The sequence below is a fragment of the Chrysemys picta genome, chromosome 2 (genome assembly GCF_011386835.1).
Source record: "Chrysemys picta bellii isolate R12L10 chromosome 2, ASM1138683v2, whole genome shotgun sequence".
Taxonomy (NCBI): Eukaryota; Metazoa; Chordata; order Testudines; family Emydidae; genus Chrysemys; species Chrysemys picta.
In genome coordinates, this window is record NC_088792.1 from 126,838,122 (window position 1) to 126,864,253 (window position 26,132).

At 40.5% G+C, this 26,132-nt stretch overlaps 1 protein-coding gene across 24 annotated transcripts in view; it reads left to right on the forward strand.

Moving 5' to 3' along the window:
- Positions 1-26,132, forward strand: part of TERT (telomerase reverse transcriptase) — a 134,034-nt gene that overhangs the window by 11,785 nt on the left and 96,117 nt on the right. For 23 of the 24 annotated variants that reach the window (XR_010598506.1, XR_010598505.1, XR_010598504.1 and 20 more), the window contains exons 4-7: positions 3,041-3,230; positions 8,278-8,460; positions 12,488-12,649; positions 15,772-15,867. Coding sequence is in view for 11 of the 24 variants with exons in the window: in XM_024110237.3 (XP_023966005.1) it covers positions 3,041-3,230; positions 8,278-8,460; positions 12,488-12,649; positions 15,772-15,867 (631 nt within the window). In the remaining 13 variants the exon portion in view is untranslated. The remainder of the gene's footprint in view (positions 1-3,040; positions 3,231-8,277; positions 8,461-12,487; positions 12,650-15,771; positions 15,868-26,132) is intronic. The other variant, XM_042841466.2, reaches the window with a different exon arrangement.

Here is a 26,132-nt window from a genome sequence, read left to right on the forward strand (position 1 = left end):
TGCAATTTTGAACCCGAAAGGTGAGGAAATGCAAAAGTTTAAGATCTAATGACAATGTTCATTCAAATACATTGTATACATATGGTAACTTTAGTTTAGTTCTTATAGACTACTAACTAAATAGATTTAGTGTATTGTATGTACAATTTGGCCAAGTTAACACTGATAAGGTCTTTGGGACAACTACAGTCTCTTCATATGTGTTGGTACAATACCTGACCCAATGAGGCCTATTGTATTAATGTATATGGAGTATATGTTAACATAATCCAGTCACTGTCCAACATTAAACAGTTTTAAACAAAGTTTGGGGTTTGGTATACAGAGAGCTCAGTCTGCTTAATACCATGGCAAACACACACTTTTTATTAAAGATACAAAAGTGAAAAAACAATGTAGTATCTGAAATACAAAATATTAAGGCTTTCATTTTAACACCATCCCTTGTTCCCAATCCCCCCCCCCCCCCGAAGGGACCTCAGGAGGTCATCTAGTCCAATCCCCAGACAGATTTTTGCCCCAAATCCCTTACTGGCTCCCTCAAGGATTGAGCTCACAACCCTGGGTTTAGCAGGCCAGTGCTCAAACCACTGAGCTGTCCCCCCCCGCTGAAGAATGTTTTTAGAAAGAAACCCCCTAGTTTGATGGCCTAGCCAAAGGTTGTAACTCCTTTTTGGGGAAAAAAAGTTAGTTCAGATGGGCTGGAACTGTCACTGTTGCTGCTGCTGTTAAAGTCTGATCCCATTTCCTAAGAAGACAAAACAAGACAAACACACACAAAAGGTGAGACAAGAGAACAGCAAAGCTAGAAAATGCAGTGTTTGTCTCGGATGTTGACTTGTACTTGCAGCCTTACTGTTAGAAAAACATAGGCAAAGCACATGGGCTTATCAGCTCCCCTAAGACCTGTCAAACTTGTACCAGCATTGCTGATTAGGACATTGTTTTAGTTGTTCTGTTTCTGGTCACAGGCTTATTGCAGTGTTCCAAAATATGCAGTCTTGGCTGGCTAAGACCGATTCTTATTAGATAGAAAAAAAAGGGGGTTAGGAAAGAGGTTAAATAAGGTAGGGAAGGAAAAGGACATGGGGGCCAGGGGATGTTGGAAGGAAAAGGCGAGAGAGTCTCATGTTGCAGGTGGTGGCTGGGTTTCAGCCAGAGAAGTTAAAGGTGGTGATGCTGGGTCCCTCTCTCTGGCTTGGTCTAATAGAATATCTCTCAGGATCAGGATAATGAAGGCCCAGGTTCCCAAGAGATGAGATAGCAACCATGATGGTGAAGTTCTCTCCTTACCTGCTAGCATCACCAGTAGCCTCTGTCCATTAGTCTGTATTTTCCTCCCAAAGTCTTTTTAAAGAACCCCAAAAGGAAGTGATGGGCATAATAGTCCATCTGCTTATTTTCATAGAATATCAGGGTTGGAAGAAACCTCAGGAGGTCATCTAGTCCAACCCCCTGCTCAAAGCAGGACCAATCCCCAACTAAATCATTGTCCACCAACTAGGCTTAGTTTTTAACACACCAATTTGGGTCCAGTTTCATGCTTTTCTTGTTGACCAGGCATGATCGTAAGAGCCCTTGAGATATATCAGTAGGCCTTTTTGTTTGGACTAATTCAGTCTTGCTTTTTTACACCTTTTCATATCAACACTTGTTGTTAGATTATTGCAACATTCCATTAACTTCCGCTTCACAACTTGAGTTCACAATTGGGCCTATAAATTTGGCCTAATTATCACAACAGGTCCACGGTTGTTGCATCTTCTGGGCAAAACACAAATATTGTATAATAATGAGCATTGTTTGGCATATCATATCTTGGGTTCAAACTAGCAACCTTCATGTGCACAAACACAGGCTTTTACACTTAATACATTACAAAAGATTAATTTATTTTATATTTAATAGCATCTAACAAGTTCAATATTTAATGTTATTTAGTTAATACTAACAATGTTTTCAACTTTGATTTTAAAAAAGAAAATCTGTACAGAAAGACTAGGCAGTTTTATTTACCAAAAAATAAAAAAAATAAAACACTAGCAACACTGCAGTGTGATCCATGGAAGTGGACCCCTGCATACAGACCCATTTACTTGAATGGGACTCTGCACCCTGTGGCCCCATCCTAAAATCTGATCCATGCAGGTGGGTCCTTATGCCTGTGTGTGACACTACCCAATCTGGACTCATGGACAACTGCCCCCCCTCAATTCTCCAAGCTGGAGTGCCTTTTACACTGCTTTGTTGTGAGAACAACCACTCCTGGTCTGATTACACACAGCCTCCAGCGTGTAAATCACTCCCAGCTATATTGTAAGAGTGCTATAGCCAGCCGACATGAGCAAACTCCCATTCCCAGACTTCCCTCCAGAAATGTGCAGCTTGTACTGCCCAGCACCCTCCTGGACAATATAAGCTCATATAAAGTCAGTCATTTTATTAATAGAAAATGTGCACTAATCCTGTTATTCCAAATGAAGTTTCCCAAACACTTCAATCCAAACATACTGGTTTAGATAAAACATCTATTAACTACAGAAGGAGAGATTTCAAGTGATTACAAGTCATGAGGCATAAAAATCAGAACTGATTACCAAGAACTAGAAGATAAAGCTAAAAGATAAAACGCAACTAACACCTAACTTAACAAGCTGAGTGAATTCAAAGCAAAGGTCTCTCTCACCACAAGTTCCAACAGCCTTACTGGTTGTGTGGACAGGAACTTTAATTCTATTCTGAATAATGCTTTTAGCATAATCTGTTTCCTTTGGTAAAATAGTTTCCACACAGATAATTGAATATGTGATTATTTCCTGAAACTGAATACTTCACTCGGAAGATAAAATATATGCAACTTATTGTATTTAATGACAGGTTTCAGAGTAGCAGCCGTGTTAGTCTGCATCCAAAGAAGTGGGCTGTAGTCCACGAAAGCTTATGCTCTAATAAATTTGTTAGTCTCTAAGGTGCCACAAGTACTCCTGTTCTTTTTATTGTATTTAAGTCGCTTTAAACTTAATGTCCGTTTTTATTTTAGAAACCATTTTGCCAAAGTGCATCTTCGTGCATTATCTGCAGAGGAAATTGAAAAAGTACAGCAGAAGAAATATGTTCCTATGGCATCAAAACTTCGGTTCATCCCTAAACCAAATGGGTTGCGACCTATAGTAAAAGTGAATAGTGTTTTTGGAGCAAAAACATTGAACAGGAAAAACAGAGACAAGAAGGTCACTGTGTTCTGAATTTGCCTATGTTCTTTTTTGTCACATTGTAACTAATATCCAAGAGGGTTGTGGATAGTTGTTTATATTATTATGTATAAATAGAATAAATTTTAAAATAAGATTGCAAACTCAGGCACTCAAGTCAGGAAATGCCATGCAACTCTATTTTGGGCCCCCCGTGCATATGCATTATGACCATCTTTTTAATTACAAGATCACATACAAATCCCCCCACGCACCCTCCCCTTTCCCTCACACTGGATTCATTCAGAGTATAGTTTTACTAGTGTTAACTGAATGAACAGTTATTCAACATTTATTTTAATACTCATTGCAGTAAATAGAGGATGGGACCATATACTGGACAAACAGTCCAAACCCTGCAGTGAAAAACTCTAAATTAATAATTTCCTTATGGGTTTTTCTGTGATGCTCTCATCATAGAATCAGAGTGCTTCACAAATATTCACAATACCTGGGTAAAATGAAAGGCTACTCCCAGTTTACAGATGGGGGAACTAAGGCACAGAAGAATATCAAGACCAAAATTGTTGAAGTAATTTGGGATTCCCAAATTGATGTTCCTAGGGCCTAATCTTCAGAATATTTAACATTTTTATCATACTTTATATGTTCCAAATACAGCTCCAATTGACTTCAGTTGCTGTTGTGAATACTCAGCATTTCTGCAAATCTGGCATTTTGTGCCTCAGATTGGGCACCCATGAAATGAGGGATTCAAAATTTTCATAAATGGCCATTAATTGTTTTAAGTGACTTGTCCAGCAATGTACAAGAATTCTTTGGGCAGAAGCAGGGATAGAATTAGTTTCCCCAGGGTGTCATTCAACTTCCTAAACCACAAGACCATCATTTCTTTTCCTGCAAATCTCCTGCCTTATTTACTGCACACTTTCCAACTTCAGAAACAAATGGGGCCAGAGCCCTATAGACACCAGCCCCATTCACTACGTGGCCCTGATTCATCCCCCCAGCAGGTCCATCCTATGCTGTGAAAGGATCAGGGGGCCCATGAAAAAAAAGTATGCGATCATGTAATTAGATACTCATTACATATGTTCAAGCAGGTTGAATTAACATTGGCCAGGCAGTTCTTAGCTCTTGAGTGCTCAACTTTGCAACCTTAGCTTTCTTTTGATGTAGCTTTTTATGCTATGTTTTCCCTAATTTCTTTTTAAAAAGGCACAAATGAAATAGGAATTTTATCATGTGGAACTATACTGACTCCTTTTGAAGGTCAAGGTGATCTTTTCATTTGAATCAGGACACTTTTCCCGCAATTGCATACTCCAATTGCAATGTCAGAAAAGAAACAGATTTTTAAAGTTCTGTGAAGGTCTCTCTTAATAGATCTGAGTCCTTTGGGCAAGTTAATAGTCTTTTCAAAGATCCCATCTGAGTCTTTAAGATTTTCAGGTAGGTTCACCAAAGTGGATTAGATCTGTCATCCACCCTGTTTTCTGATGGTTCTCCAGTACAGAACTTGGCTTGTGCAGCAATAGACCAAATTGCAGGAGAACATTTTGAATTTTCAAAAAATCTTTGGCTCTCTCAAGTTGATCAAATATTTTGAAAATTTTCAACAAGCTTAATTTTTTTAACAAACCTATTTAAAAACTTAGGGGTGTGTGTGTGCAGATTTTTTTCCTCCTAGGATTGAGGACAGTATGTAACAGAATGTTAAACTGCTATGTGTAAAATTGTTATTTAAGCTAACCTTAGCCATACGTAGCAGAGCATGAAAGGATCTTATAGTGAACACATCTGGTGTAAATCTTTGAGAAGTAAGCTCTGTAGTCAGTCTATATCTGATACTGAAGCCTGAACTGCTACTAGCAGACCTGCAACCTAGTCAACTAGTGCCAAAAGAGAACAGATACAAAAGGAACAAAGGTTGCAGGATCTCATCAACATGCCACTCTTCAGTGACCCAGAGCACTTCAGCTGTGACAGACTTTCACAGTGGGTAGACCGGAAGCAGTATTTTGCAAGATTTTGCATTGCAAACAAGGTAACAGGTATCATCTTTGATTTATGATATGGGCAAGAAGCAGAGCATTTATTTAAATCCTTTGACTTTACTGAATACACTCACAAAAGAGACTGAAATGGTTCTGGCTATGTTTGATGCATACATTATAACCTCTGAGAAATGTAGTTTATGAAAGACCATGTTTTCAACAGCGAATTCAAGAACCAGGGGGAAATGTTGAATGGCTGAAAACTGAGATTTTTGGAATTTGAAAACATGAAAATATCAGATAGGCTGGTTATTGGGTTAACAGATAAATTTTTTTCACAGCAGCTGCTATTGAAGGCATACTTAATCCTATCCACAGCTATACAGAAAGCAAAGCAGTCTGAACTCTTCAAACAGCAGAAGAAAAGGCAGGAGCAACTTGAAAAACCTGAAACTAGCTTAGAATCTCTAAACAGCAGGATGGCTAAAAGTCATTAAAACTATGGGGTCTATCACTTATGACTACACAAAATTTGCTTGGAGACTGAAATTGAATATTTATGATAAGACTATCGACTTCTTGTAGTCATCTCAGAAGGGGCTTACAAATTGCCTTAAATGCCGCCAAGAGGCAAAGTCACCTCCAACAGCTCTGACTAGCCCTGGAGGTATTCTGAACTTTATGGGCCAGTTCACCACAAAAACAACATACAAAGACAAAAGCTTTGCATTCAGAGTACATGTGATCAAAGACCTTCTCAGCCACAGCATGGCAGCCATGATGGGCCAAGTAAGAAAGGAGGAAGAATTCAGAGGATTTGATGTTATTGGACATTTGAAAGGAGATACTGTAAAAAATAGCTTAGCAGACAATGCTGAACCATACAAATTGGACAGATAAGGAGGTTGGACAACTCCAGCTTTGTAAAGAAAAATAATTCAGGCCCAGATCATATGTGATCACAACTGACAGTGGAGAGTTCAAGAGAAACCATTGACAACTTCAGTTTGTTCCTCAGGAGGAATAATCAACAGAGCAGACTCTATAGATGGTGGATGCAGAATAAGAAGACTCAAGGATTCCAAACTGACCATAGCCAGTTGTTGCAACTAATGGACAGTCAAATGACTAAGCCATTATGCGTTCAGGCCATGTAATTAGAAAACCAGTATGATTCAGAGACACTTAACAGACTGATACTTACTGAAGTTCAAAGATAGTGTTGTGACAAAGTTCCTCCTCTATCTTGGTGGGTCCTGCACTTATTGGCAGATTTTCTTGCCTCAGAGATTCACCATGTGGGTTGGGGAACAGCCCAGAGACCTTCCCCTCTGGAAGAACCCACAGTCCAGGTCAATTGGGAGGAACCTGAGCCTGCCCTCTACTCCGGGTTCCAGCCCAGGGTCCTGTGGACTGCAGCTGTCTATAGTGCCTCCTGTAACAGCTGCATGACAGCTACAACTCCCTGGGCTACTTCCCCATGGCCTCCTCCAAACACCTTCCTTATTCTCACCACAGGACCTTCCTCCTGGTGTCTGATAACACTTGTGCTCCTCAGCTCTCCCTCTCAGCTTCTTGCTCCCAGCTCCTCACACCACAAACTGAAGTGAGCTCCTTTTAAAACCCAGGTGCCCTGATTAGCCTGCCTTAATTGATTCTAGCAGCTTCTTCTTAATTGGCTCCAGGTGTCCTAATTAGCCTGCCTGCCTTAACTGGTTCTAGCAGGTTCCTGATTACTCTAGTGCAGCCCCTTTCTCTGGTCTCTCAGGGAACAGAAAACTACTCATCCAGTGACCAGTATATTTGCCCTCTACCAGACTCCTGTACCCCACTGGTCTGGGTCTGTCACAGTGTATATTTGTAAATGGTAGGAATGTAGAACTTTAAAGAGTGAGAGGTAATGGAATGCTAAACTGTATTATAGTGGTCAACCACATAAAAATGCCTTACTTAAACTAACCTTAGCATACTTGGCAGAGCATTAAAGAATCTTATAGTGAACACATCTGATAAGTGTCTCTGAGAAGTAATCTCTGTAGTCTGTCTATATCTGATACAGGTGCCTGATCTGCTAGTAGCAGCCATGCAACCTATTCTGTACAAGAAGTATGTGACCCGGTATCCCTTTTCTGTGTGTAATTTGTAGCTTTTCTCTACCTATAATGGGGTAACTTGAGGTGCAGGTACCTAGTTTTACACCAGCAGTACAATTTAAGGAGCAGATTTTGCAGGTGCAAACTATTTTTTTTAAATGTGGGGCTTTTGTGGTCATTGTCTAGATGTGATTAATGACAGAGTGTGACTTTCACCATTAACCAAGGACACTTTAAAAAAAAAAAGTTGGAGAAGTAAATTAGCCAGTAATTTTGTTAAAAATAATTACTAATCTTATTATGTAAACCATTAAAGTAAAATCAGACACAGTAGAATTGTTATACTAAAGAAATAAAATCTAATCTGCTTGATTTTCACAGCTTTTTATTGAAATCTATAATTGATTTTTCAGTGTAAAAACATGCTCCGAAACACCAAAAAAATTCGGAAATTACAAATTTCTGTACACCTTTGTCATGATTAACATATAACTTTGAGAGGGTGAGAATTCTGCAATCTGTGTACAAATTTGGGACGATTCCTAATCCCCAAACTCTGAGACAGGCAAGAGCTGGGAATCCTGAGGGGGCAATTTTGTGGTCTTCAGCATCTTGAGCAGCCAGCTCTGACAACTCTTGGATGTCATTTGTTGGTTTCAGAGGGAGTTGTGTACAGCTCTGATTGGCTGCAGGATAGTTATGTAATGTAAAATTGTTTGCAACAGGAATAAAAGCTTTGAGGTGGTTTCTGTAACAATGACCATTAAAGCATTTATTGAGGCTTTTTGTGTAGTGCAGCTTACTAGAGAAAATATAGTAAAGATATGAGTCAGTTTTGTCTATTTGCCTTTTTTTAACACTCTGTGATTTCAGTAATTATTAGAGAGCCCTGGATGCTCATTTTTTTGTAAGTAAAATCTATATACTGAACGTGAAATATAATATTTTAAGTTTTTGGCTTTTGGTTTCCCATAGGTTCATTATTTCAACACTCAACTTAAAAATCTATTTAGTGTTCTGAATTATGAACGAACCGAAAACACCAGTCTTCTAGGCTCCTCAGTGTTTGGGAAAGATGATATATATAAAATATGGAGGAAGTTTGTTTCTGAAGTTCTTGAATCAAATGATAAAATACCTCGTTTCTACTATGTGAAGGTATGTTTCCATTATTTTTTTTCTCCATTGTTCAAACTGATCTTGTTGAAATAATGAAGGCTTTTATTATTTTTTTAATATTATTTAGGACCACTTTTTTCTTAAAAGTAAGCTTTTCTACTAGCCATGAGCTGAGTGTACAATTGTTTTTCAGCAACAGCTGATGTTCTTAATGCAGCACAGGGAGCTGCTTTCACTGGATTTTTCTGTTTGCATAAGGCTGATTCTTTCCCAGTGAGGGGAGGGTTTCATTTCTCTTCTAGAATATTTGAATCAGGTAGTAGTCAAACTATTATGGATCATGTATGTACTTGTTTAATAGCTTCTAGCACTTTTTGTATAAGTGTATATGAGCAGGTTTGGGTGTGTTGGTTGGGATTTTATTTTCTTTAAAATGTAAGTTCAGGGCTTGGGAAGACTTGCCAGATGGGTTTTGAGTCAGAAGAGTATCTCTGTAAGCAAAATTACTCCCGGGGGGGATTCTATGCCAAAAAATTCAAAATTTTGCAAAATTCTGCATATTTTATTTGTCAAAATAATACAATATAATCACAGCCGTTTCAGTTGTTTTGGTAATTTATTTAAACTACAATACAGAAAAATGTCACAATAACTATTCAGCATTTCCTAAACACATGAAAGTTAAGTTACAAATACTTGGTAACTAATACCCTGAATTCCAGTTATAATCCTGGATTTTCATTTAAATTATATTACAGAACACCAAACAGGAAAAAAAAAAGTAGAATGTCATTTTAAATTGCTCAGACTTTCACACATGAGTCATACAGTTTTGCTAATCATTGTCCTGGACCTGGCTGGGTACTTTGGGAAGTGCTTGATTCTGATTGTCCTGACATTTTATTAACTGCTTGGTAAATGTTCTATTTGCCTTCAAAGTCGTTTGTTTGTTTGTTTGTTTGTTAATGAGTAAATAAAATAAATCCTGAGTTGAAATCTAACCCCATTGTGCCATTTCGGCACAGGAAAAAAGTGAAAAAGAACATAAATCTTCCTAGTTGAGGATTCCATAAGAAGAACATAAGTAACTATTCCCTTACTGTCATTTATAATAAGGCTCTTTTACATCACTCTGGCAATGTAGGGGCCTTAAAACTTTCACAGGTTTTATGCTCCTGGGGGAATTAACAGAGAATGGGAATAGTTAACTAACAATAGGAACATTAACAATGTTAGTACAGGCTGCTATATTTCTGCCTCAAAGAATGAGAACAATTAACCATCAACAGCAACTTTAACGTTATTACACAGTCAGGCTGCTACAGTTATGCCTCAGAGAATGAGATGATTTAACTAACAGGCAGGCTGCTACATTTCTGCCTCTAGCCTGCCTTGTGCATAATAAAAAGCCCTACCCTTCCATGCCAGCGAGCTGCAATAGCAAATGAGAGGGACAGAGTCTCTCTCTCTCTCTCTCTCTTGTTTGTTGGCACGCACATACCCCCAGCCCTGCCCCCCCGATGGTGATCAACCATGCAGGCACGCATGCCCAGCCTCCCTCCCCGTCTCTGAGGCTGCTCCAGGCACGCTGGAACAGATGTGCTGCCTGGGCTGCTGGGGAATTGGTGCTTGTGACGGGTTGGACCCCCCATCCAGGATGCCACCTGATGTACTGGGGTCCCACTGCATCCTCACGTACCACCAGCCTGGGCTTCCTCACCCTGTCCTTGCTGTGCCAGGCCCTCAAGCCTTCTCTAGTACACACGCAGGTAAGGCCACACCCAGCTGCAGACACAGACTGAAATCAGTTGTGTGTGGAAAGATTCAGCTCAAGGATTTATCCAACACTCACGTGCACACCTCCTTTGGGGTGTAAAACCAAAATAATATTGTCTTGCGCAATATAGAAAGATCTGCACAACGCAAGCTCATAAAAATTGCCCCCTCCCTCCAGGTGGAGAGAGAGATGCACAACTTTTTGCCTCCTCTCTCCCACCCTGGATATGAATTTCACAAACCGGGTCTTGAAATGAACAAGAAATAAGTTTATTAACTATAAAAGTTAAATTTTAAGTGATTATAAGGGATAACAAACGGAACAAAGCAAATTACCGAGCAAATAAAACAAAACACGCAAACTAAGCTTAATACGCTCAAGAAACCAAATGTAATTTCTCACCTTAAATGTTGTTTTAAGAGTTTCTGTAGCTTAGAGTTACAGTTATTTCTCTTTACAGACTGGACGCCTGTCTCAGCCTGGACTCAACCCTGCCTTTCCCTCCCAGGTGTTTTTAGCAGTCTTCCTTCCTGGGCAGGCAATGGAGGAGAGTCAAGATTAATCCCCTCCCCAGCCTTAAAAAAGATTTACCTAAGGCGGTAATCCTTTGTTTGATCCCCATCCCCCTACAGTGGAAAAGTACCAGCAAGTTAAGATATTGTCCAGGGTCACCTGACCCTGCAGTGCCAATGCAGCATCCCAGGAAACTTCTCAGGAAGGAGTGAGATAAGCATTTTCAAAGTCCTATTGTTCTCCTTAATGGCTCATCCAGGCTCTTTGCCTACTGTCTGGTGGGCGTTTCCCGGGTGAAAACACAGTTGTAATTGTTACATAGTTAATATCCCTAACTCCAGATACAGAAATGATACATGCATACAGATTGGATAAACACATTCAACAAAACATAACCTTTTCAATTATATCTCACATGACCTATCTTGCATAAAACTTAGTTATGCCATATTCATATCATAATAATATTTCTATGAAGAATATGGAGTGTAACGTCACAGCGTGTGTCCCCCGGCAGATTTTTGTGTGTGTTTTTCTGCTTGGAGGGCACAGAAAAATATGGGCCATATGAATTCTGTGTGGAGTACAAAATGCTGATGTGAAAGATGACCTGGATGTGTGAAGGTTTTAGATGGGCGAAGTTCAGGAGCACCATTCTGGTGGGAAGCCCAGCCCGCTTAGCCTCAGCTTCTGTACCTGACCCTACTTCAAAAGCTGCTTTTTTTGTTTGTTTTTGGTCTGCCTCTAACTAGTAAATCTTTTGGATAAATTTGGAGCCTTCCCCTTCTGCCTACCCTCCTTTTCCTGCTGGAGGTGCAACACCCAAGCTCACCCCATAGTCTCCTCGCTGCTACAAATGTAACCCAATGTGTGTTTTTGTCTCTCTCCTAGTGGCTGGTCCACTTAAGAGATTAAATAATTAAGGGAGTTACTACTTGAGTTAAAGTGGAAGAGGCTCATGCTTTTAGCATTGAAGGTCTTATGGTTAGGTACATTGATAACCCAAGGTGAGGGTCATTTCTGAACGATCCAGTGGGATTAGGCTCCTCTATTGCTTCCCTAACCTCAATTTTCGGCAGTCCTCTCCTGTGAATAGTTCTGTTGTTTGCCTCAGGTGCTTTTCATTGCTTTTCCAAACAGCATCACTGCTAGTGAAACTGACCTGACACTTAACTTTACTTTGCCTTTATTTGACAATGCCATGAACAGTGGTAGGTTGCACAGCAGCTGTCTGTCTGCAAATTCAGGAAGACATTAGATAGATCATCTTCATGGTCATAATGCATAGAAACATTTTTAAAACACCTGCAAAAATGATTACAATAAAGTTATTTAGAATGCAGAGTCAAGCACTGGAAAGTTCAGAAATGTTTGATTTAATGTTTCATTTGAAAACTTAATTCTGCTCCTTATGTACTCAAAATATGCCAATTTCTATTATCATGGTCCGATACTATTTTTTTAATAATAGGTGTTAAGCAATCTAAATATAGCAACCTCTATCACTCCCCTTATAATAACAGCTTAAATTCAATTAAAGCTGATCGTTTGAGCATACCCACTTGTCTGAATAAGGGAATGGATTATTCAACATAGAGAACACAGAGTAGCCTTTCATTTTTGTCACTGAATTGGACTAACTGGCCTAACAGTCCTCCTCCAGCCTAATACATTCTGTGCAATTTTGTCCTTTTACCTTAGCTTTGTTCTTATGTGTATGAGAGTACTTACAGTAGCATAATATGGGATTGCTTTTTTTTTCCCTCCCTATTTCAGGCTGATGTCACTGGGGCTTATGATACTATTCCTCATGATAAACTTGTGGAAGTGGTCTCTCAAATCTTAGATCCCGAGAAAAGAACAGTCTACTGCATACGGCGCTATGCAGTGATCAAGATTACCATGAGTGGACAAATCAGAAAATACTATAGAAGACACGTATGTCTAGTTAATTTCTTATTCTTGCTATTAACATTTTTCTGTATTGGGACATATCTGTTTAATCCTTTTTTAATTAACAAGGCTTAGCTTAATTATCTAGTTACCATATACATGGACATTCTTAAAAAAACAAAAAATAAAACATACAACCACACTTTATAGGGGAAACTTGCTGGAGAAGACAAGGCCTGTTCCCCCAAGCTTCCTAACAGCTATTCTTCTGTCCCCTTCCCCTGATCACCTGTGCAAGGGGAATAGTAAAGGAAAGTCTGAGTTACCTCTTTACTAGGTAGCTGTTGTTGCCCCTGCAGCCTGTCACAGTACGATGCAAGATTGTGGTAACAAAGGATTTATACTGTGGTTTAAACAACTCTCCGCTTTGTATACTGTAAGTTTCCATTGTTTTAATGACTGTTAAGTTAATGGGTTGGTATGTAGCACAACAGAATTAGGTCCACTGAATATAAGAGTGGCCAGGCTGGGTCATACCAATGGTCCATCTAGCTCAATATTCTTTCTTCCAACAGTGGCTGGTGCTGGTTGCTGCAGAGGGAATGAACAGAACAGGGCAATTAACAAGTGATCCATCACTTGTCATCTAGTCCCAGCTTCTGGCTGTGAGAGTGTTAGAGACACCCAGAGTATTACTAATAGTCACTGATGGACCTGTCCTCCATGAACGTACTTGATTCTTTTTTGATCCCAGTTATACTTTTGGCCTTCACAACATCCCCTGGCAACAAGTTCCACGGGTTGACTGTGCATTGTGTGAAGAAGTACTTCCTTTTCTTTGCTTTAAACTTGTTGCCTACTAATTTGGGTGACCCTTTTTTTGTGTTTTTGTGTTATTTGTGTATGTTTGTGTTATTTGAAGGGGTAAATAACACTTCCTTATTCATTTTTTCCATCCCATTCATGATTATATAGACCTCAATCATATCCCTCCCGTTAGTCGTTTCTTTTCCAAGCTGAACAGTCCCAGTCTTCTTAATCTCTCCTCATATGGAAGCTGTTCCATACCCCTAATCGTTTTTGTTGCTGTTCTTTATACCTTTTCCAATTCTAATACATCTTTTTTGAGATGGAGTGAGGAGAACGGCATGCAATATTCAAGGTGTGAGCATACCATGGATTTATATAGTGGTATTATGATATTTTCTGTCTTATTTTCTGTCCCTTTTCTAATGGTTCCTCGCTTTTTTTGACTTCTCCTGCACATTGAGCAGATGTTTTCAGAGAACTATCCAAGAAGACTTAAAGATCTCTCTTGACTGCTAACAACTAATTTAGACCCCATCATTTTGTATGTATAGTTGGGATTATGTTTTCCAATGTACATCACTTTGCATTTATCAGTATTGAATTTTATCTGCCATTTTATTGTCCAGTGACTCAGATTTGTGAGAACCTTTTGCAGGCAGCTTTGGACTAACTATCTTGAGTAATTTTGTATCATCTGCAGACTTGGCCACCTCACTGTTTACCCCTTTTTGCCAGATTGTTTATGAATAGGGTGAACAGCACTGGTCCCAGTATGTGGGAGACCTTGTGGGAGACCCCGCTATTTACTTCTTTCTACTGTGAAAACTGACCATTTATTCCTACCCTTTTGCCTCTAATCTTTTAACCAGTTACTGATCCACAAGAGAACCTTCCCTCTTATCCCATGACTGCTTACTTTGCTTAAGAGCCTTTGGTGAGAGATCTTGTCAAAGGCTTTCTGAAATTCCAAATACAATATATCGACTGGATCACCCTTGTCCACAGATTTGTTGACCCCCTCAAAGAATTCTAATAGATTGGTGAGGCATTTCCCTTTACAAAAACCATGTTGACTTTTCCCCAACAAATCATGTTCATCTATGTCAGGGTTTCTCAGATGGGTTGCCGCTTGTGTAGGGAAAGCTCCTGGATCGCTGCTCCGGGCCAATGGGAGCTGCTGGAAGCGGCACGGGCCGAGGGACTTACTGGTCGCCACTTCCAGCAGCCCCCATTTGCTCGGAGCAGCGAACTACGGCCAGTGAGAGCCGCGATGGGCTGGACCTGCGGATGGGGCAGGTAAACAAACCTGCCCGGCCCGCCAGGGGCTTTCCCTACACAAGCGGCGACCCCTGTTTGAGAAACCCTGATCTATGTATCTGATAATTCTGTTCTTCACTATAGTTTCAGCCAATTTGCACGGTACTGACGTCAGGCTTACTGGCCTATAATTGCCAGGATTGCCTCTGGAGCCACTTTTAAAAATTGGCATCACATTAGCTCTTCTCCTGTTACATAACAGAATTAGTAGTTCTGCAATTTCATATTTGAGTTCCTTCAGAACTCTTGCATGAATACCGTCTGGTCCTGGTGACTTATTACTGTTTAATTTATCAGTTTGTTCCAAAATCTTCTCTGTTAACACCTTAGTCTTTAATAGTTCTTCAAATTTGTCTCCTGAAAAAAAAATGGGTCAGGTTTGGGAATCTCCCTCACATTTTTTACAGTGAAGACCAATGCGAAGAATTTCTTTAGCTTCTCTGCAACCGCCTTGTCTTCCTTGAGTCCTACTTTAGAACCTCAGTTGTCTCATAGCCCCACTGACTGGCAGGTTTCCTGCTTCTCTTGTACTTAAAAAAAATTTGCTGTTCGTTTTTGTGTCTTTTGATAGTTGCTCTTCACATTTTTTTTAGCCTGCCTAATTGTACTTTTACATTTGATTTGCCAGAATTTATGCACCTTTCTGTTTTCTTCAATTGGATTTGATTTCCAATTTTCAAAGGATGACTTTTTTGTTTCTAACCTCCTCTTTTACTCTGTTTAGCCATGGTAGCTTTTTTTTGGTCCTTTAATGTTTTTTTTTTTTTTTAATTTGAGGTATACATTTAGTATGAGCCTCTATAATGGTGTTTTAAAAAAGTATCCATGCAGTTTGCAGGCATTTCACTCTTGTGCCTATTCCATTTAATTTCTATTTAGCTAGCTTCCTTATTTTATTATAGTTTTCCCCTTCTTTAAGTTAAATGCTACTGTGGTGGGTTTCTTTGGTATTTTTCCCACCTTGCAAGGACTATTGATTATTGCTGTTAACTAAAACGTCTTTTGCTGAATTTTATCATTTCTTTACTCTCGGTATACAGGTTTCTACTTTCAAGGATTTTATGTCCCATATGAGATTATTTGTATCCCATCTGCAAGAGAGTACATCGCTACAAAATGCCATAGTAGTTGAACAGGTAACTGTTATGAGACATTTCTCTTCAAATGAGAAAGAAAATCAAATAAGTTAATTCTTAATTTATATATTAGAGCAGGAGCTGATAGTGTCCCCTTTATTTAGTTTGCCTAACGCTTTCCGTTATAAGAGATTCTTATGACCTTTTCTTTGATCTTTGCTTGCAGCAGGCCTTTGATATTTGGGAAGGGGCCTACTGAGTGCCTTTTCTCTCTCCCTGGAAATTCTGTTCAACGATTGCTAATATATGAACAATTACAAAATGTCATTTCCTCTTTCTTGCGTTTGTTTCTCAGGGTAATTTTGGCAGTATGCAAATAAATAAATAGTAAAAAAAACTAAAAAAACCCACCCCTAAATATACAAGCATTTTAAGTCCAAGCTGATGCTACTGCTAGAGCAACAGCAGCAGTGCACACTGTCCTGCTGATGGGGGTGAGGAGCTGTCAGTGGCTGGGGCCGGAGCTGTCCCTGACCCCCACAGTGGCTGCGGCTGTCCCCACCCCGCAGCTTGGGACGCAGCTGTCAGCAGCTGGGGTGGGGCTGGAGCTGGAGCTGTCAGCCGCAAGGGCTGGAACTGTCCTCATCCCCCCAGTGGCTGGGGCCAGGGCTGGAGCTGGAGCTGTCGGCCGCAAGGGTTGGAACTGTCCCCATCCCCCTAGTGGCTGGGGCTGGGCCTGGAGCTGTCAGCCGCAAGGGTTGGAATAGTCCCCATACCCTCAGTGGCTACGGCTGAGCTGTCCACACCAGTGACTGATGCTGTCCCCGTCCTGCAGCTGGGGCCAGATCTGAGAGCAGCTGAGGCTGGAGCTGTCCTCCCACCCCAGCGACTGGAGCTGGAGTTGAAGCTGTTTCCCTCCCCCCCGGCAGAGGCAGGAGCTGTCAATCCCCTCTGTGGTGGGGCTCAGGCTGTCAGTCTCCCCCTGCAGTCAGCCCTTTCCTTCGGTTCTTTTTAGTGAAAGTCTTGGACAGGTCACGGCCTTCCATGAATTTTTGTTTATTGCCCCTGACCTGTCCATGACTTTTACTAAAAACAACTGAGACAAAATATTAACCCTACTAATGATGCATGATTTGCGGGGGGAGGGGTGGGGAGGGCTCAGCTTGTACTTATACATAGTAGAATTTGTTTGTAGCTTTTTCCTCTAAAGCAAAACCAAACATAGGAAATTAAAATAACATTTTAGATTGCAGAATGAAGCACTCCAAAATTTGGAAATTCCAGGTTATACAGCTGCCTACAGTTAACCTTAATTCTTTGTCTTGACACCCTGCCCCACCCTGCAGGGCACATGCTCTATGGTACAATTATGTGTGATTTAGTGATTATGTGATTATATACTATTATATACTATTTTTTTGCATAGGACCCCGCCGTATTCAGTACACAGGATGGACATGTGGTGGGGCCAACTTAAGGTTTCTTGTGTAACCTTCAGTCTGGAATTTCTTAATTGTTGAATACTTCAACTTTGCTGCCTAAATAATGTTCTTCTAACATAGTTTTGTTGTTGTATGTAATGTATACAATATTGTTTTAGGGGGTTGGTTTTTCAAGTCAGCCATTTTAGTAAATTTTCCAGTGCAATATGGTGAAGTAGCAGTGACACCATAGTAGAGGTTGTGCCAGATTCTTCATTTTAGTGGGGCTGATACAGTTACCTAAAAACTGTGTTTTGGAGTGAGAGAATTAATGAAAAATGATTGTCGTTTGTGAGCTTATTTGATTTTTCTTTTCCTTCAAAATATTGTAGAAAATTCAATTTGAGCTTAGTTATAGTTTTATTCCAAAAAACATTACATGGCAACATTGTCTTTAGACCCCTTGTAAATTATAATAAAACCATATGAGATATGAAACTTCTTTAGTATATATAGTTTAGAGAAAAGTTTGTTAGAAGTTGCAACATGTTTTATGATCCCCTTTTATGGTTTTAAAAATTAACATTTTGGACACTGATAAGACATGTTAATAATGTCACAACCAAAAGAGTTGTAATAACACAATTGTTGGAGAAAAACAGAGTTCTCACTCCTTCGGTTGGGAGCAGCAAAGTCAAATACTTTATTCTCAAGCAATTGCATAGAGGGAGAGGGCTAAACAGGTTTTTCTACAGGTAAACAATTACAGCAAGCATTTATACTTTTTGTTACATACAATAATGAGCAACAGCTGCATTTTGTTTATACATAGGTCATCCTGATATCTTATTTTTCACATCTATTTAGACTCTAGTCTACATTCCATATTTATCTACACAAGGCCGCAACAAATTCTCACACAGTTCTTTCCCATTTGCCTCACACAATCCTCGCTTCTACAAATCTCGCGTTATTAGGCTAACAGCTAGCCTGACTCTTGCTCACAGAAGAGACTGTTTGCATTGAAATCCCCATCAAATCCCTGTCAGTTCTTGCTCTATTTCCACACAAGTTATAATATCTCTTTGGAGTCATCAATCCAAAGGCAGAACGCTTAAGTTGACAGTGTATTAGAGGTATATGTTACCACAATAATTGAAGGCTTCAGAAGATGTAACCGTAATACAGTAACTCCTCGCTTAACATTGTAGTTATGTTCCTGAAAAATGCGACTTTAAGTGAAACGATGTTAAGCAAATCCAATTTCCCCGTAAGAATTAATGTAAATAGAGGGGGTTAGGTTCCAGGGACATTTTTTTCACCAGCCAAAAGACTATATTACACACACACACACACACACACACAGAGTATTAGTTTTAAACAAACAATTTAATACTGGTATGCAGCTATGATGATTTTGAAGCTTGGTTGAGGTGGTGAAGTCAGAGGGTGGGATATTTCCCAGGAAATGCCTTGCTGCTAAATGATGAACTAGCAATTGGCTGAGTCCTCAAGGGTTAACTCACTGTTATTAATGTAGCCTCACACTCTACAAGGCAGCAGGAATGGAGGGAGGGGAGACAGCATGGCAGACAGAGACACACACCCTGTATGTGGGGGAGAGAGAGAGATGTGCATTGCTCCTTTAAGTATGCTGACCCCACTCTAAGTACACTGTCTTTTTAAGTAGATCAGCAAGCTGAGATGGCAGCTGCTGCCAGGAAGCTCCCTCCGTCCTGAGCCCTGTCGTGTGTCCCACTGCTCTATGGAAGATGGGGAAAGCAGGGTGAAAGAGCAGGGGGAAGGGGGACACCCTGACATTAGCCCCCCTCTCCTCCTCACCCCACACAGCAAGAAGGCGGCTCCGGGGAGCAGCTTCAAGGCAGAGGGCAGGAGCAGCACATGGCAGTGGGGGGAGGGACAGCTAGAGTGTTTATCTCTGTTTGCTGTAACTTGAACCTAAGGCTAGAAGGGATTCCTCTGGGCTCTTTAAGTTTAATTACCCTGTAAAGTTAGTTTCCATCCTGATTTTACAGAGAGGATTTTTACCTTTTTCTTTAATTAAAAGCCTTCTTTTTAAGAACCTGATTGATTTTTCCTTGTTTTTAGATCCAAGGGGGTTGGATCTTGATCCACCAGGAGTTGGTGGGAGAAAGTGCCATTGGGACACTGATACCCAAACTACCTTGCCACTATGGATTCTTTACCTAGCTCAACTGTATTTTATATAATCTACTAATGAGAACTCTTGACATATGTCTAGTCTCCCTCATATTACTGAGTTGATATGAAAAAAATAGTTGCATGCAAATTAGCGAATTGTGATATCACAGTTAAACCTGAGTGAAGAATGGATTTTTATTTTTATTTTTTTCACTGGCAATTCTAAAAAAGTATGTAAAATTTCAGTTCAAGTGCAATGTTTCATTTAGATTTAGAGCATTTTTTGGTTTTGTTTTGAAATTTCCTTCAGTTTATTTATTTTTTTTAAAATCCAAGTCATTTTGAACTAAAAATCAATGTTTCATTTAGAAAATGTCAAAACAAAACACTGACTTTTTCAGCATTTGTGTTTTTTACATAAACAATTCAGCAAAACATTCATGAAATGTTTGTGTCTCAAAATCTGCATTTTGTTGGTGAAAAAGAGTTTCAGCCAAAAAATTTATCTCAACCCCTAAGTGAGGCCATTGTGACTAGAGCTATTTGAGCTGTTGAACTGAATCTGTCTGCATTCTATATAATCATAACATTGAGATATAACAGCTGATAATAACTTAGCCATCAAGCCTTAATTAAGTTTCAGATATAGTCTATGTAGAAATTTTGAAGTATCTCTTATTAAGTTTGAAGTGTCTCTTATGACACTAAACTGGGAGGAGTGGTAGATACGCTGGAGGGTAGGGATAGGATACAGAGGGACCTAGACAAATTAGAAGATTGGTCCAAAAGAAACCTGACGAGGTTCAACAAGGACAAGTGCAGAGTCCTGCACTTAGGACGGAAGAATCCCATGCACTGCTACAGACTAGGGACCGAATGGCTAGGAAGCAGTTCTGCAGAAAAGGACCTAGGGGTTACAGTGTACGAGAAGCTGGATATGAGTCAACAGTGTGCCCTTGTTGCCAAGAAGGCTAACTGCATTTTGGGCTGTATAAGTAGGGGCATTGCCAGCAGATCGAGGGACATGTTCCTTCCCCTCTATTCGACATTGGTGAGGCCTCACCTGGAGTACTGTGTCCAGTTTTGGGCCCCACACTACAAGAAGGATGTGGAAAAATTGGAAAGAGTCAAGCGGAGAGCAACAAAAACGATTAAGGGGGCTGAAGCACATGACTTATGAGGCGAGGCTGAGGGAACTGGGATTGTTTAGTCTCCAGAAGAGAAGAATGAGGGGGGATCTGATAGCTGCTTTCAACTACCTGAAAGGGGGTTCCAAAGAGGATGGATCTAGACTGTTCTCAGTGGTACCTGATGACAGAACAAGGAGTAATGGTCTCAAGTTGCAGTTGGGGAGGTTTAGGTTGGATATTAGGAAAAACTTTTTCACTAGGAGGATGGTGAAGCACTGGAATGGGTTACCTAGGGAGGTGGTGGAATCTCCTTCCTTAGAGGTTTTTAAGGTCAGGCTTGACAAATGGGATGATTTAGTTGGGAATTGGTCCTGCTTTGAGCAGGGGGTTGGACTAGATGACCTCCGGAGGTCCCTTCCAACCCTGATATTCTATGATTCTATGATTAAGAAAATTTGGAACAAAGACTAAAATTTAGCATCTGTGTCAAAGGGGACCCAATTTTCATTAATTTTAATTTATAAACTAAAGGATTTACCTGTAATTTCTCAGATATTCCATTCATATTCAGAATAAATGCTGTAAGTTTCATAGTTTCCAAGGCCAGAAGGGACCTTGTGATCATCTAATGTGACCTCCTGTGTAACACAGGCCATAGTGTGTTCCCAAAATAATTCCTAGAACAGCTTTTAGAAAAAACATCCAATCTTGATTTAAAAATGACAACCCTTGGTACGTTTAACGACTGTAACTGTTAAACACTTATGCCTTGTTTCCAGTTTAATTTTTGTCTAGCTTTAACTTTCAGCCAATGGATTGTGTTACACCTATCCTAGATTGAAGAACCTATTATTAAATATTTGTTCCCCATCTAGGTACTTATTGATTGTAATCAATTCACCCCTTACCCTTTTTAAGCTAAATAGATTGAGCTCTTTGAGTCTATCACAATAAGGCATGTTGTCTAATCCTTTTATTATTCTAGAGACTATTATATGAATTCGCTCCAATTTTTCAACATCTTTCCTGAATTGTGGATGCCAGAACTGGGCACAGTATTCCAGCAGCAGTCACACCAATTCCAAATACAGAGGTAAAATAACCTCTCTACTTCTATTTGAGATTCCCCTGTTTATGTGCATCCAAGGATTACATTAGCCCTTTTAGCTACAGAGTCGTACTGGGAACTCATGGTCAGCTGATTATCCACTATGACCCCTCAATCTTTTTCAGAGTCTCTGTTTCCCAGGGTAGAGTTCCCTATCATGTAAGTAATGGCCTACATTCTTCGTTCCTAGATGTATACATTTACAAGTGCATTAAAATATATATTGTTTGCTTGCATCCAGTTTACCAACCAATTGAGATTGCTCTGTATTACTGGTCCTCTTCATTATTTACCACTCCTCCAATTTTTGTCATCTGCAAACTTTATCATTGATGATTTTATTTTTTCTTTTAGGTCATTAATACAAATGTTTAAATAGCATAGGGTCAAAAACAGATCCTTGCAGGACCCCACTAGGAGCACACCCACTCAACAATGATTCCCCATTTACAGTTAAATTTTGAGACCTATCATTTAGCCAGCTTTTAATCTATTTAATGCGATACTAATTTTATATAATTCTAGTATTTTTAATCAAAATGTCATGCAGTACCAGGTCAAATACCTTACAGAAGACTGAATATATTACATCAACACAATTACCTTTGTCAATCAAACTTGTCATCTCATTAAAAAAAGAAAAAGATAACAAATTAGCTTGACAGGGTCTGTTTTCCATATACCCATGTTCCTTTAATTCTTTATTAATCAAATCTCATATCCACTGCTCCAAGTTTAATACTGGATACTATTTTTTATGCAAAGCAAAGAGGTTTAATCCTTGCCTTATATGCAAAATAGAACTCAGCTTTAGCTACAAGGTTGCAAGCAGTGCTTCCAAAATGTAGCCTTATAAGACTACCAGATTTTCTGTTCTTTTTTGCAATACTTCTTTTTGTAGAATCTTATCTTGGAGGTTTATCTGGATACCACTTCCAGAGGCAAATCTCATTGAAGCTGCTTTTAGTGAGATGAAGTTAATAGAATTCCTTTAAAGAGTAAAGGGACCTAGACAAATTAGAGGATTGGGCCAAAAGAAATCTGATGAGGTTCAACAAGGACAAGTTCCGAATCCCATGCACTGCTACAGACTAGGAACTGAGTGGCTAGGCAGCAGTTCTGCAGAAAAGGACCTAGGGGTTACAGTGGACAAGAAGCTGGATATGAGTCGACAGTGTGCCATTGTTGCCAGGAAGGCTAATGGCATTTTGAGCTGTATAAGTAGGGGCATTGCCAGTAGATCGAGGGACATGATCCTTCCCCTCTATTTGACATTGGTGAGGCCTCATCTGGAGTACTGTGTCCAATTTTGGGCCCCACACTACAAGAAGGATGTGGAAAAATTGGAAAGAGTCCAGTGGAGGGCAACAAAAATGAGTAGTGGGCTGAAGCACATGACTTATGAGGAGAGGCTGAAGGAACTGGGCTTGTTTAGTCTGCAGAAGAGAAGAATGAGGGGGGATTTGATAGCTGCTTTCAACTACCTGAAAGGGGGTTCCAAAGAGGATGGATCTAGACTGTTCTCAGTGGTATCAAATGACAGAACAAGGAGTAATGGTCTCAAGTTGCAATGGAGGAGGTTTAGGCTGGATATTAGGAAAAACTTTTTCACTAGGAGGGTGGTGAAGCACTGACGTGGGTTACTTAGGGAGGTGGTGGAATCTCCTTCCTTAGAGGTTTTTAAGGTCAGGCTTGACAAAGCCCTGGCTGGGATGATTTAGTTGGGGATTGGTCCTGCTTTGAGCAGGGGGTTGGACTAGATGACTTCCTGAGGTCCCTTCCAACCCTGATATTCTGTGATTCTATGATTATAAAGAAATTATCAGCTCTCAATAAGTCAATATCCTCACAAATTCTGGGAATTACTGGGAAGCTTAAGGCACCACAACTTGGAATTTTCAGGCTTGGTAAACTCTTCAGTTCTTTACCTAATTTTGTTCCAGTGGGGACCCAGAACCTCATTAAGGCTTTTACACTAGATAATGATATCTTGCCAATCCATGAGTCCATTCACCAAGGGTTAAACCCTTTTTCGGTGACAGTTACCTAACCAACAAATGGGCTCTAAAAAAAGAAGAGAGATGACTCATGGAGTTTCAGAATGCCCCTTTTATAAACTCCTTTAAAATCTGTAATCTGTTTCTGCAGAAACTTCTATTTGGAGAGTATATATTATAGTCACTACCACTGACAGGCTCTTATTTCCAGATTCCTTGTGTTTGCCAAGCATATCAGAGGTTTCCACCTATTTCTGGATCTCTACTTTAAATTTGTCAGTAAGGCACTCTCTTTAGTTTTGATTGAAGTGTCAGCTGTCCTGCTCCAGGAGTGTAGTACTCTGACTTTGGGCTTGTCTGCATGACCCTGCATTTCTTACTCTGCCGGGTTGTGAATTGCAGTACACACCAAAGTGGTGCGCTGTAACTGCCCCATGTGGAGGCTGTGGCGTGAACTAAAAAGTGTTTAGTTCACGATAATGTAGTCCTTTTAGGACTATGTTAACGCAAACTAGGCACCTTTTAGTTGGCAGCAGCAGCGTCCACATGGGGCAGTTACAGCGCAGCACTTTTGTACATGCTGCGTTTCACACCCCCGTAGTCCAGACTGTGATGTAGTGTAGACATAGCCTTTCTCTGCTTCATTTATACAGCCATACATCCTATGCTTCTATCCAGCACTATTCCAAGTAATAACCCTAGGTCTTTCTTCTGCACTGGGAGCAAGACTGAGGCAGGCATGCAAGTATACAATGTAACTGGGTGACCTTTTAGTAAGTTTCATCATTCAACGACTTAGTGCTTCATATACAGCAGTCTGTCAGGTTCTTGAACAACAAGGCTTCAACATCAACCACCAGAAGCTCCTTCCTAGTACATTTCAAAGAGCTCCTTCATCTTCAAATATCTTCATTTCCACCCCAAAGTTGAAAATTTTAGACCAAAGTAAGTTAAATTTCATGTTTAAATAAATTGGGGATTGCTGCTCTGATTGTAGTGGCCTGGTGGGGACTCTGAGGAGGGATAGCACTAATGTTGAGCAGCGTCACATAATTCCAAGGTCTTTGCAACATGCACTAAATCTAATGTGCCATATTAGCCATGGCTGCTTAGTTAGACTTCTTTTGTTTTGTTCTAACCTGTTAATTTTAAGTTTCAAAACCAGTTGGATTCTGGGTCATATACCAGTCAGGGTCATTCGATCAGGCCTGCTTATGTAGAAGGCAATGCAAGTTTACTGGGTTAACTGCTGAGAGCTGGAAAGAGAAGAATGGAAATTCAGTCCGAAAATATTTGAGCAAATACAGATCGTATCTGCCCCAGGGAATGGGGTGAACGGTCTGTTTGTATCCCATTCCAAAAGACCTTAGTCTCTGTTCTTCTTTGAGTGATGGTCCCTATTGTATTTCTTTGTGGGTTATACATGTGCACCATGTGTCTGGAGCCAGAGAATTTGAAAGCACTGTCTGTTGGTCCGTGCATGTGTCCTGGCTTACCTCATGCCTGCATCTGAGGGATAAAGGGCTGGGCAGATGGATCACCTCTCCACTTCCTTCTCTCCGCCGCACCTCACACGACATTTTTGCTGTCCTGAATCCAGAATCCCCTCCTCCATTGGGTGCCTCAGTCTCCAGGAAGATAATATCAAACTCCTTCCAGTGGTTGATCCCCTCGGAGGTATCACCCGTCCCATATGTGGAATACATTTCCCCTCCAATGGCACTGATGGTACTGCTACTGGAACTGGAATCAGCCTTTTCTTCATTGGGAGATTCTGAACCATGCAATGAACCTTTCTTCCCCTATCCTACATGTCCTCCACTGCCCAAAAGACCTGCACCGGTTTGCGATCAACCGCTGCCTCATCTAACTTAGTCACTGGTACCCGTGCCATGGGGGCCCCTGTGACCACTTATTGACCCTTCCTACTGGTTGTACTGGGGGCCTTGGGACCAGTACTCCCTTGTAGTTTTGATCAAATCTGCCAGGGAGTTACCCCTTGCTTTCCCTCTAGTGGGATGCTCAGCTCTGCCCCGAGATCCAGTGGAGGAGGAGGAGGGGGAACATTACACTCTGGATCAGAAAGTTCAGCTGGAACCAGAAAGATTGCCATCTTCATCCTTGGATGAAGAGGTGACTCCTACATCTCCCCCCTCCAAAAAGACTTACAGGCAGTTCCAGAACCTTCTCCCCAGAGTTGCTGGAGAGCTTCAGATTCCTCTTGAGGAGTTCCAGGACTCCAAGCACAAACTCTTAGACATTTTCCACTCATCCAGACCCAACAGAATAGTTCTCCCCATTCATGAAGCCATATTGGGGGCAGCTAGGACAGTTTGGCACACACTTGCCCCCTGCACTCCTACCTCCAAAAGAGAGGAGAAGCGTTATTATGTGCCAGCCAAAGGAGGGGAATGTTTGCTTTCTCACCCTGATCCCAACTCACTGGTAGTCCATGCTGCTTCTAAAACAGCTAGATAGCAATGTCCCCAGTCAATCCTGCTGACAA